This window comes from Castor canadensis, chromosome 4, assembly GCF_047511655.1.
Source record: "Castor canadensis chromosome 4, mCasCan1.hap1v2, whole genome shotgun sequence".
Lineage (NCBI taxonomy): Eukaryota > Metazoa > Chordata > Mammalia > Rodentia > Castoridae > Castor > Castor canadensis.
In genome coordinates, this window is record NC_133389.1 from 137,588,711 (window position 1) to 137,602,847 (window position 14,137).

Below are 14,137 nucleotides of genomic sequence, written 5' to 3' on the forward strand. Positions count from 1 at the left end.
GTCCAGTTTCATGAGACTTTATGGGTGAAGCCTCACATTTGTTCCATCATCCACCTCCTTTCACCTCTCTCACCTCACTTATACTTAGTTCTCTCTCTGTTTTTTCTTAATGTTCTTAACGTTAATATAAAAGATATACACAATGATTTATAAAATAGAAATGCAAATTATGACCAAGTAAATGAAGGCAACATAAATATGGCAGCAATGGAAGTAGAGTTATAATAATTAAACAATGCACTTAGATAATAAGTTTGTATTATTTGCAAGGAAGGTATAATTTTCAGGGAAGAAGAGACAGATTGAAGGAAGCAATAAGTCTGCTGCCATAAAGACATGGGTTAGAAACTTGTACATCATTTATTGAGTAGCATTCTGATGGCTTATAAATGGGAATATTATAGCCAAATTAACATACACAATAAATAACTTTGATAGCAATATATAGAAAAAAACTGAAGGCAAGATACTCGGAACTAGTTCTAGAAAGCCATTAGTGGCTCACACAAAAGTCTCCTTTGGGATTAGCAGTAAGTAACCCCAGATCCAAGACACTTTAAAGACAGTGTGTTTGTAAAACATTTATTGAGAACCTACTAAGCTCAAAGAATAATGCCAGACATAAGGCACATACCAAGATATACAGATTTATGCCACCATGACTATGGGGTATTGGTATTCAAGGATACAATGAAACTGGAAAGAAGTAATGAAAGTAGGACAATTTAAAACTCACAATTATTATCTATATTCACTTTCCTTCTAAAACAAATAGTTTGTGGGATGCTTCAAAGGTTTTTGTTTTGTTTTGTTTTGATGGTTACATGATTTGTCTGCTCCCTACAATTGCTATCATTATTTTTCTTGTGAGGTGCCACATATCTAACCAAAGAGCCTCCCACATGCTTGGCAAGTGCTCTACCATTGACCTGCACACCCAGACCAACAATTGTTATTTTATATGCTTTACTGAAGCTTTCTCAGTTATTCTGTTTAATTTTATTTGTAAGTCTTTGTTATTTGTTTGGACTTTTATGCATGCTTTTGAAGCAGAAAACTTGTCTGGAACAGATATCAATGAAAACATAGGACTCCATTTTTTTTCTTGCCAGTGTTATAATGTGGAAAAACAGACAAAATATCTCTGACAATTAGGTTGTAGACTATCACAAAGAGGGAAAGTTTGGAAACATGGGTTGACATAACAGACCAGATCTAAGAAAAATAAGTGAGAACAAATGCCAGAAAATATGTCACTGAAATCAATTTTCATATTCCAGTTTCCATATTGCAAAAAAATTCTAGTCTGATGATAGGCCATTGATACCAAGCCTTTTTTGCTGCTATTTATCTATTTCTTTTCTTTTTTTTTTCTTTTGATACATAGTCTTTATGTTGCCCAGGCTGGCCTCCAACTAAAGAAACCGTCTTGCTTCAGGCTCCCAAGTAATTGGGACTACAGACATGCACTACCACACATGACCTCCAAGCACAGTTTATGAGCTGCAACCATGAGGTTTTCTTTTTATGCTGCAATTTAAGATAAAATAGACTTGAATTTTAGACTTTGGGAAAAAAGTAAACTGAAGGTTTAACATATTGGGGAGAATAGATGTGAAGAGCCCATGTTGGTAAAAATATATGAAAAGAAATCAGAACTTCACTTTTACACTTAGTTTTAGCACTTAGTTTGGTGTTTGATGATTTTTATGACTGAGTTCTTTTATTTCTTTTCAATTCAAAAAACTTTTTTAGCATGTGATGATGAATCTCATTAGAACATTTGGTAGAATATTGTCATAAAGAAAAAGGGTATGTCTAAATTGGTATTGAATATAACCAGAATCCCATGATTTTTTTAACCCACAATTATTGAGTAATCATTCAAATGTACTTTTTTCTACTGTGCAATGTGAGAAAGGGGTGGTTATCTATGGGATTGAAAGTGTAGGAATGCCTCTCTTTCATATCAGAAAGCTGTCCTCACAGCCTTGCCTATTAGCAGACAAAAGGGACTATCCTGTCCCTTCTGTGTTCTTTCCAAAAGAACCATGAAGCTGGAATATCTAAGGTATATCAGAATTAGAACTATTAGCCAGGTATACTATTTATATCTGCTATCGTTCTACTTCCTGAGTAATAAAACACATTTCTGAATCCAGAAGCCAATATCTAAGGATGAAGTGAAATAATAGGGTTAGAAAAAATAAATGAATAAAGCCTAATCTTACTTTTAAATTTTTGTAGAGAAACTCTCAAATATAAAATAAAGAAACTCACTGATCAGAGATTTTGGAAAGATTTTCATAGTTTTTTAATTCTAATAAATAAATGATCACATTTTCTTGACTTTACAGAAAACAGAACCTTCTACAAAATTGCTTGCAAGAAAAAGTAGGTATTGCAAACTGATAAAGAAATATGCTAATTATTTTCTAATTGTCAAATATGAGAAAAAAATATGAATCAGATGAGTGGGAATTATGTACTGATATTAATCATGCTTTCCTCTTTGCCCTTTTGTCTCCTTTGAAGTTTGCTTTCAGTTAATTCTTAGATTTTATTTTGGTTCAATAATATTATCAAAAATTAGTGTTGTCCCTTCAGGATGAGGTCTCTCTCGTGGGTATAGAATGGAGAAGCATCAAGAGACCTAGACTTCATAGGAGCAGCATCAAATACCATAAGCCCAACTATCATGGGAAGCCATTTATCAACAGACTTTGCAGGTCTGGCTGGTGAACTCAGTAATAAATGAGTCAGAATGTGCAGTTCTATCACTAGCAGTTTTCATGAGAAGGAACTTGGTCACCTAATGTCACATAAAAAGGTACATGGTCACCTATGAGCTGAGATTTGGAAAGGGAAAAGATAAGGTGGTGGTATATTTTTATAAGAACCAAGTTTAGGTTTAGACAGAATGATCAGGAAAAAAAAATGATCAGGAAAGCATTGAAGAACAACACGTACTTTAACACATTATTGGACATCTGCTTAATTCATAAAATATGCAGAAAATGCAAAAGTTCTGATGCAAGGAATATGTTTTAATTTAATATTAAAATGGAAAGTAAATGAAATTTGGATAATATTTACCTCGTTTCACTACATCCAGAACTTTAAGAAGGTCCCTCTTTCCTATATTGAAATTAAAAATGCTTTCTCCCATACCCAACTTAAAGAGTAATAATATTGGCTGTTGTTCATTTTCTCTGACAATAAGAAAAATAACATGTATTGCATACCTTGGTTTATATTGTGTACATGTTGTAGTTCATTTAGAATAATTATCCTCTCTGTTAAAATCTGTTTTATCCTTAGAGATACTGAGAAACAACAATTTAGATTGTATTTATATAAGACAAGTATTTTATAGCATATGCAGTCATTGCAAACTATGTTTATCAAACCACTAGCTTATTATCTATAAAATTAGTGAAAAAATATATTAAGAGTTTTGGGAAGTAGAGCTGAATACAATATCTTTCCTGGGCTTGATCCTAAAAGTTCTAAAATGGATAAGGAGAGAGGGTGCTACATATGTTAACTTTCCTTCACATGTTACAGTGAAACATGAATGATTTCAGTCTAATGTAGGCAATATCTTGGGTGTTAAGAGCCCCATTACATGCATCATTTATGTACATGTCTGCCTTCTAGTTTTGTTGCCGTTCATGTATTTGCAGCCTCTGTGTCTTAAGAGTTGTAACAATTTTAAAACATGCTACTACTTTATTGTAAGCAAGATGACTTTTGTAGGCCCAAAATATACATGCAGTAAGTACCTATAGGTTAATTGAATAGTATCAATGTGTTCTGCTTCTGCCCCTGCCCCTAATACAGTTTAAAAATCATTCAAATCTGGTTTCTGACCTTTTATTTCTGGTTCAAATTGATGAACACTCCAACTTTTCTATCCTCTTTTCAGCTTCCTTGCCTTTTTGAGTCTTAGTTCTAGTTTGTCCCTTATACGTATGTATGTTTTATGCATGTGTATACATACACATACAGACATATGTATGCACACATACAGACTCACTGTTGAAGCAGAGAATGGGAAATGGATGAAAATAGTGTATTTTTGTCCTTATATACTATAGTTAGACAGATAAAAATGTTCTGAAGACACATATTTTGTCTATGTCTATTTGAGAAATAGTTAGAAATAATTTGATGTATCTTTTTAAAAAATTAGCAGGGTTATGTATACCTCTATTGTATTTGACAAAATATTTGCATGATGTGTGCCTACATAGCAACTTGGTGACTTTAGAAGTCATTTATCCTAGCAATGAATGCTGGGAAAATTTAAAAAATAACTTACGTTATGTCAATTAAATCTTATACAAAAATTATTTTGCTGTCCTAAACAATAAATCAACTTAAAATTAACCTGAAATTCTAAATGGATTCTTTACCATGTTTTCTCCATAAACAATTATATAATTCTGGGTTTGCATCTTTTGATGTAAAAAATTATATGTTACCCTCATGTCCCCGAATAATAAATAGTTATATGATTTTCTTTTTATTCTCCTGCTTGCCGCCTATCCAGGTGACCTCTGATGAACTGAACAGTATAATTCAGAATGTAATGACATGGGTTGTGGCTACTGTGACTAGTATATTATATCCAGCCATCACGAAGTATGAAGAAAGGTTGCAAAATAATACATGTCCAGTGCCTGATGACTCTGACCTTTCATCTGATAGTTCAAGTTTCTGTAGCACCTGTAGTGAGGAGTTCACATATGGAAGCTACACATCTGCAACAACTAAAATGTTTCAGGCAGAACCCTGCACATTTACTGGTGACACACCAGTAAAGAGACCGGTCACACCTTCAAAACCTCCTTCTGCCCACGTGGAAAGGAAAGCTGTGGGGAAAACACACCAAAACAAAGGACAGTCTATAACTTCCCACCGCAAATATAACAAAGCCAACTTCATTTATTCATACCCTAAGCTCAGAAGTTGTAAATCTGATAGTCATCTTTTAGCATCACTGGAAACAGGCAGAAGGAAATCTAAGGATGCTACTACAGAAACAGATAGTTTAGAGACTCCATTGATTTGCGATAAAAAAACAAAAGCCATGGATGCGATGAAGAATTTAAAGAATGTTTTTGTTAACTTTAAATGTCACTTGAAAGGGGAAACTGAAATGATTTTAGAAAGCATTTTTCAAGAAATAATGTCTGACTTAACCCAGGCCATTCCTTCGCTTTCTTCTGTTACTGCCGAAGTTTTTGTGGACCATGATGAGACTGAAAAAGAAGACTTGCTCTCCAATGTTGATATCTGTTCAGTAGCATCTGAAATTGTGGAAAATATGCTTGAGAAGCTAGAGTCTGCAGTTGAGAAAAAATGTGTTGAGATGTTTTCACAAGAAGATTTGTCAGTTGACATTAAACCAAGTTTATCAACCAGTGGGGAATATTTCACATCACTAAATGGAAAACCTTCAGAAGATTCACTGTGTCATTCTTTGGAACCAATGTGTGATATTGCAGAGGATATGGTACATGCCATTTTAGAAAAGCTTCTGGCTCTTGCAAGCTATAAGAAAAAGGAGTCTCCTCTTGAAGACGAAACATGTACAGGCTTTCACAGAGCTGGCAAAAAGAAATCTAGTCCTGAAGCTAATGTGACAGCTAACTTAATAGTTAAAGAAAAAATACAAAACTTAATATCAAATATTTTTTCCCAGTCCTCTTTGGTAGGTTATATAGAGGAAGCAATCAGCACTATACTAGGTTATGTACAAACTGAACTTAATAGTGAGAGACTTACTGCATCTGAAGAAACAGTAATACTCCTTCAGTTACTTGATGATATGTTCACTCAGCTCCATTCAGAACCAGTAAAAGCAGTTTCTCAAAAAAGTAGACAGCCTAGACCAAAATATCCTTCTGACACTGAAGAAAAGTATAGACTCACTGGCACTAGAATATCTAGTGGTCCTAGATCTAGAAGACCATTTCCACCTGTTAATGTTCCAGGCATGGTCCTTTATTCTGAAGATGATAATGAAGAAATAGACAACATTGTAAAAAATGTGCTTGATTCATCCTTCAAAGATGAAAAAGCAAAATCACAAGAACAGATTCCTAATCATGGGTTTACAAAGGGAAACATTAATTTTGAATACAAAAGAAAGAATAAATCACCCACAAAGCCTGCCTCTGGAAGCCAAGGTACATTTCATGAATGGGGATTAAAGGTTGAGTTACCATCTCTTAATAATGAAGACATTTTAAAGGAAAAGGCATTTTTGAATAAAGACATTTCAATTTTCAGCCAAGACCAAAAGCATCAAATAATAAAGGCTTCAGAAAACATGGTGAAATGTATTTTAACAGAAATGCTAAAGGATATATCTTCTGTTTCTCTTGGTCATCTAGGCAGCAAATTTGGTAAAACACTTTCAGTTTTTGTTTCAGAAGAATCTGAAAGACTGTCACATCAGGAATCGATGGACCAGATGTTCTCTGTGTCAGAAATTAGTGCAGTAGCTCTAGAAATAACAGATGCTGTGTTAAATATACTTCATAAGGCATCAATTTACATTCCTAGTACCAGTACAAGTTCCATTTCTTCTGACACTCCCAACATAGTCAAAGAAGCACCAAATAAAAAGCCATTAAATGTGTGGTTTGACAGTGAAAAGAAAATGAAATATTTATCTTCACTTGATGCAGAGCCTGCAAAGCCCTTCTGGTTAAGATCTGAAGAAAATGAGCCTCAGTGTGTAGGTGACATTACTGATAAGATCATTAATACAGTTTTTAAAAGGCTGAAGTTATTTGTTTGTCGAAAATTGCAAATGAACCTCAAACCTGCACTTGCAAAGAAATCTTCATTACAATCTCAACTTAGCACTTACACAACTAAAATAGTAAACATTGTTTTGCAAGCTATCCAGAATGAATTGGAATTCAACAAGAAAAACCTAAGCCTTAGGGAGACAGACCATACCAAACCACTTATGAGTAAAGAAATGTTTGCTGATTCTGATAAGAAATCTCTTGTCACAAATCTCAGTGATGACTTTATGGAAAGTCCATTATTGACCTGTATTTGTGAGATGTTATCAAATGAAAATGAAGATCAAAGAAATATTTCAGTCCCTTCAGATAAACTAAGGTCTGCAACTTTACATGGATCTGACAATGTAAATAAACAGAGCATTTTGTCAAGTAGACAGGATAAAAAATCTTTTTACAAATATTTGGCTACTCCTTGTATGGTTCACAGTATCATTGATGAAAAAGATCTCAAAGAGAATTCCAATTTGCAAGTTTTAGATAGAATTGGGGAAACGCTACATGAAATGTTGAGCAAACTCACAGGTTCCCATTCTGACTCTCAACCATCTTGTACTCAGCAAATCAAAGATAAGACAAACAAGGATCATTCAATGACTGCTACACCACAGTCTAATATTCCACTCATTTCCAAAACAATTTTGGAATACATCCTTGAAAAATTATGTAGTGTTAACATGGATACTAATTTTACAAGTTCTGGATTTAAAGCTGTCTCAGAGTCTCTTGACATTGACAACCTATCATTTGCTTCAATTATTGATGAAATGGCCAAATGCACCAAAATAATTTCCAGCATAATTTCCAATCTGAAACAAGGTAACAAAGAGGTGACTAAAAGCAAGGCAAAAAATTTTGCTCCTGTGTCTTCCAAAACAAAAGCCTCAATAGAAATGCACCCAAATAAACTGAAAGCTGTTGCTTCAGATATTCTTACTATGGTTTTTGATAAACTGGAAGGATTTGCCAATGGAAATTTAGACACTCCAGGTGTTGCTCATGATGAAAATAAAAAAGACAACAGGACAGACTGGGAATGTGAAAGCAGCAGTACTTTCACAGATACACCTGAAGAATCATTGCAGTCTGCTTTATACATGAATGCAAAGAAGGTATCAAGTGCAATTTTGAAAGCCATTCAAACAGAATTAAATGTGAACTCATCAGGTCTTAGGACAAGTGAAAAAAACTCACCACCTGAGACACAGAGGTTTACAAATATAGTGGATTTAATTTTAGATGCAGTATCCTCAGATATGTTTAATGAAACTGAAGACAGAGGCATGGAAGCATATCGATACCGGCCAACCTACGGAAATTTTCTTCCTGGAGGAGCTGAGTCAGATTCATTTCGAGAAGATGATACCCATACAAAAGAAGAATTCATTAGAGAGAGAACATCACCAACAGAGGAAACTAAAACACACCGTCCTAAACAATGGGTTCTAGAAAGAACCTTAAACAAAATTGAAGTGAAGCTCAAAGAACCACATAAATCTCCAATTGTTCCCATTATAAGAAACATTTTGAATGAAATTTTTCGAAGTCCTTTAGTCAACCAATTAAATGTGCTTTCTCTCTCCCACCCTCATTTTAGTGGCATGCCTTACAATGCTCATGAGTCAACTGCTGAACCATCTGCTCAATTTATGGATAAAATGATGGGTCCTTTAGTATCTGAAACAGATGTAAATATAGTGGCAAATGATGTTGTTAGAACTATATTTCATAAACTTCTTTCAGCTGCCATGATAGAAAAAAATGTAAGTGAAAATCGATGTGAAACCATCACTTTTTCAGCAAATGTGTCTGTTCATGAACACAGCTATGGAAGAAACTCCTCTGTCACTCTTTTGAACAGAAATCCATGTACTCTTCAATCTGGATTTCATATTGACAGACAAACCAAAGTAAATGTTGGTGAAGATATTGTACAAGAAATATTAACAAATTTAGAAACTTTTGCTACTTCCAAAGTAAATTCTCTCTTTTGTTCCAAAGTCAACTTCACAGTCCCAGTGACTTTACCTATTCAGCAGGATGAGAGTACATTAAGCAAAACATTATCAGCCAAAGATTCATATTCTGATGAGCAATTTTCCTGTTATTCAGTGGATCATATGAAGTCAGGAAGTACCAACTCATTGTGTCACTTGTCTTTGTCTAGATTAAATATTTATGCAAAAGAAGTGGCTACAAAAGTTTTACAAGGAATCAAGCATGAGTTAGATAAAGAAAGGGATAGTCCTTTTGTAGCTCATAACATTGTGGTTTCTGAAAGTATTGCAAGTCAGGTTGTTAATACAGTGCTAGATATTGTATCATACAAAAGCAACTATGAAAAAAACAATCCTTATAGAGAGAATGATTCAGATCAACAAGACAGTATTATTGAAAAGTTGTTCAATAAAACTGAATATCAAAAAATACTTCAGTTTCAAATTCAAGATACCATTGAAAACATCTTATGTGATATTTATGAAAAAATTCTGTATCAGAATAATCTCTCATTAGCCACACACACTGTGAAATGTAGCACAAGTGGCAAACATTTAGAAACAAAGTCTGAAATATTCACTGAGGGAGCAAATAAGATCATTCCTAAACTTTCAGTTCCTAAATCAGATGTCATATTGCTATCCAGAGATACTGTGGCTATTGTTCTTCATAATCTCAGTTCTGTTGTCATGCTTGTCATAAATTCAAAGTTTCCTGCTTCTACAAGATTGCCGTTTTGTGATACATTTCCAAAAGCAGAATGTCCACAGTCTCTTTTTATGGGGTCAAAAAGTGAAGGAAAAACTGAGAGTTTTCTATATTCAAGAAATAAGAAATCACCTTATGCTGATGATCAGATAGTTATAGAGGAGGAAGAAGAACCCAAGAAATCTGCTCCTGACATAAATGAGGAAAATGCTCAGTTCATTACTGAAGCTGTTTACGATCGGTTACAATCTTTTGCTACAGAAAGAATAGATTCATTAATTACTCTTGCTTCTAAGGAAAAGTCATTTGTTAGTCCAGAATTGGAAAATCGTAAACAAGATGACAGCATATTCCATGACTCAAGACAAGGTGGATCTGATGTGAATATCCTGAAAATATCAACAACTAAAACCATTCTCAGCCAAGGGCTTACAGAATCCACTTTTGCCAGTTATAGGGAAAAACTTGGATCCACAATTCATTTATCACAAGCTAGCCTTAAGGACTATGCTGACATCATTGCCAATGCTATTTTAAAGCTTATTAAAAATGACTTAGAGATAGAAATCCAAAAGACACATCCATATCCAAACAACATTTTATTCCAAAAAAATATCATTGTGAATGAAACTGTCAACAGTATCTTAAATATTTTATCTAATAAAAAATCTGTAAAGGAAATTAGTTTTCCCTCAAAAGAGAATCATAATTGTTCACAGTTAACTGTATCAAATGAAATATTCCTAGGACATGAAGAGAAAGAAAAAGAAGAGAAAGAAAAAAATACCACACCATCAGTTACAAACTCTCCATTAGAACAAAAGCAAGTAACATTAGAAAAGGAAAGCCAGAGAATTATTCTGGAAGAAATATTCATGAGAAAAGGAGAATCAAAACAAAAAGAAAAAACTGAATTGCTTATTATGTTGGAAGAACTTTTGAATAAATTGTTTCGACGAATAATGGAAGTCATGGTCCATTTGCCCCCATTAAATGAAATTCCTCTCTTCTCATCTAATTTAACAATCAAAGCATCAGATATAGCACAAAAAAATTCCTTTCAAGCACATATTAACAGTGTAGCAAATGATATAGTTCAAAGTGTTTTAGGGGAAATGTACTCTGTTGTCATAACATCAATTCACAAAAGTAATGAAAGTAGTGAAGAAACTGAAACACCTGACAACAATAGTACCTCACCAATGAAAGCAGTATCTTTTAGAGAAATTAAACAAGCAAGAAAAAGAAGGAATCTCCCTAGATATGAGATACCACAAAAATATCCTTATACAGACATTCAGAATGCTTCTGTATTAGAAAACACTTTTTTGCAATATTCTCCAATGCAAGTAAGAAAAGATTTAGTTCGAATGGTTCTTAATAAGATCACAAATTTTGTATCATTCCATCTGGAAGAGAGTTTATCCCCTGAGGCTTATACCGATGAGTTGCAACTTCTTAGATCACACAATTCTAAAGTTAGCCCTAAGGACAGCCCTAAGCTAGGTTTTAAGGCAAATTTAAAAGCAAGATCAAAAATTACCTCTTTGTCTAAACTCAAAACAAAACCACACCTGGGACCTAGTGGTGGCAAGACAAAAAGCAAGACCAAGTTAGTTACTGGAGCGAAGAATACAAAAGACAGCCGGTCCAAGACTGCCATTGGGCTGCCGCACATCTTATCAACAGGTGATGCCAAAAGCGTACTAAAAACAAAATTGCCCACTTTGGAACTAAAAGTGTATGCTAAGGATATAATAACTAATATTCTGGAAACAATTATGAATGAACTTGAAAAAGTGACACAAAGGAGAGCCATGGAAAATAGAAAAGATTTACCATCTGATGAAATCATGGAAGCAAGAAAAATAGTTGATACAGTTTTGCAAGAATTATATACTACAAGTAATCACAATTATCTAGGTGAATTATCACATCTGGATGATTATAAACTCTCACAGCAGAATTTAGGTATAGGGTCTTTTGCTAAAGAACAAACATGTTTTTACTTAGATAATGTTCCCTCACAGCTAGAGCAGATTTTCCCTAAAGATGGTATATTTAAAAAAATGTTTGACAAATGGCAAACAGAAACAAATGATATGGAAAATGAAAAAATTAAGCTATTAATATTAGCTGAAAATGTTTTGACTGAAATTTCAATAAAGGCAAAAGATTTAGAATATTCACTTTCACTTTTAAATTTGCCACTTCTTGAGGATTGTGAAAGCGGGTTCTCTAATTACTTTAAAGGTAGTTCTACTAGACCTGAGGATACAAAAGCACAAATTACTATATTTGGAAGAGAAATTGTTGAAATGCTATTTGAAAAATTACAGCTGTGCTTTTTGTCCCAGATACCCACTCCAGACAGTCAAGAAACTCTAACAGAAAAGAAAGATCATGTCACTGCTAAAAGTAAACATGGTTTTCCAACCAAGCACACCCTCAGCACTTTACCAACCTATAATGTGAAGACAAAAGATAAAATTTCTATGGGCTCTAGCAACCAAATTGTTCAAGATATTGTAGAAAGGGTCTTAAATATATTGGAGTCATATGTGGACATACAGTTTAAGCATATCTCTAAATTTGAGTTTTCTGAAATAGTGAAAATGCCCATAGAAAACCTTTCTCAAGTCCAACAGAGACTATTAAGCAAAAAGACATTGCCAAAATTACAACCACTGAAAAAGTTTTCTGATGAAACCAAATCAAATAGTATTATTTCCAAGGAAAATATTCAGAATACTTTCCTGCAGGTTCATTCGTTCCATTCAGAATTATTTACTTATGCTGTTAATATTGTCATTGACATGCTTAGTATAATAAAAAATAAGCTAGACAAAGAAATAAGCCAAATGGAACCATCCTTAATTAGCATATTGGAAGAGAATACTGTAGCAAGTGAGATTATTAGCACACTAATAGACCAATGTAGTCATTTCAGTGAGTCTTTGATCAAAAACCTTCCAATGAAAGATTCCTGTCAAGGGACTGAAAATGTTTACATTGTTAATCAAGTTGAATTAGCATCTAATGTGAAAATGCCCACATCAAAGTTTAAAGAAGCTTGTTTGGGGCACAGTGCTCCACAAAGGAATGTACCCGACATGGTGTGTTATTCAGAAGAAGATGTGCAAAAAAAATACAGAGTTTCATCAAATTCACATTCGTGTGTGAGTTCCTATGTAAAAGACACAATTAAAACCTCAGAGTCAATAGAATGTTCTGATTCAAAAATCATGCCATCATGTTTGAGAAACAAAGTACAAGACCAGAGCCCAAGGAAACCTAATTTTGGACATTGTAATGAAACCATGAACGGAAACAACACTCTCCCTGAAGGCACTGTCTTACAAAAACTGTTTAAGAAAGCAAATGATTCCACAGAAGAAGGTTTAAAACAAGCCATGTCATTCATAGGAATGGGAAAAGGTGAAAATCCAAAAGTATTTCATTATAAGACCCTAAAACCTGTTGTGGAACCAAATGAAATTCAGACAACTGTGTCTCCACTCAAAATATGTTTAGCTGCAGAACATATTGTCAATACTGTGCTATCCAGCTATGGTTTCCCACATCAACCACACACTAATGAAAGTATGGAATCAATGAAGCCATTTTTCATATCACAGCAAAGTCCTTTGTCTGAAATAGCTGAAAGACAAAAAAATACAGACAAGAGTTTGCTTAGAACATGGTGTAAAAAAGTCAGCTATCTACCTGAAGAAGAAAAGAAAAACCCTGAACCCTTCAGAAAAGATTGTTCTTTATTACAGAAATGGCAAAAGAGAAACTCAACAATAAAAATCGAAACTTTGAAGGAACTTGAAGTTATTGCTTTTGCTGATCATGAACTGGGTCCAAATGAAATTCATTTGGTAGCAAGACATGTTACTACATCTGTGGTCACGCATTTGAAGGACTTCAAAAGTAGAGGTAAGAAAGAGGTACTTAATGTTAAAAGTTGGCATAATTTAGGGAAAATAGTAAAAGATGTTCAAAAGATCTAAGAATTTCTGTTTTTGTGAAAATAATCTTGAGGTAGGATGACTATTTAGTTGCTTTTTAATCAAATCATGGTGCTGAAAAATGTTAAAAAGTTAAACATTTGCATGGTCTGAATCTACAGGGTGTCTTATTCAGTTTCCTAGAACTACAGATACAGAGCATGTAGCATGAATCCCAGGGAGTTTTTAAAGTGCCTTACTTTGGCACTGCAATCTATCACAAACTTTCTGGAGTTGCATACTTTTATTTTAGTCAAGATGAAACTGAAGCACAATTCTTCAGCAGCCTAAAAGTAAAGCATAGTATAACATTAAATGTTAATTAAAATTAATTATCCGAGGCCTCTGGAGATACGATAGGATGCTTCACTAAACCTGGAAATCGTTTTTCTGCCCAAAGATTTCTATCTTTGCAGAGTCCATAACCACCCAGCAAGGCAGACATCAACAGAAGACTAAGAGATCTAAATTGGGAGGAGCTGTTTTGTCAACTTACTGACTAAAATTAAGGTTCCCCCAAATGAGAAATAAATATTTGAGGAAAATCCAATTTCTTTCTTCATTAGATTTTGCCTTTTCTTTACTGCCAAT

At 33.9% G+C, this 14,137-nt stretch overlaps 1 protein-coding gene across 1 annotated transcript in view; it reads left to right on the plus strand.

Moving 5' to 3' along the window:
- Positions 1-14,137, plus strand: part of Fsip2 (fibrous sheath interacting protein 2) — an 87,480-nt gene that overhangs the window by 45,993 nt on the left and 27,350 nt on the right. The window contains exons 13-14 of the mRNA XM_074072305.1: positions 2,358-2,394; positions 4,556-13,475. Coding sequence (XP_073928406.1) covers positions 2,358-2,394; positions 4,556-13,475 — 8,957 coding nt within the window. The remainder of the gene's footprint in view (positions 1-2,357; positions 2,395-4,555; positions 13,476-14,137) is intronic.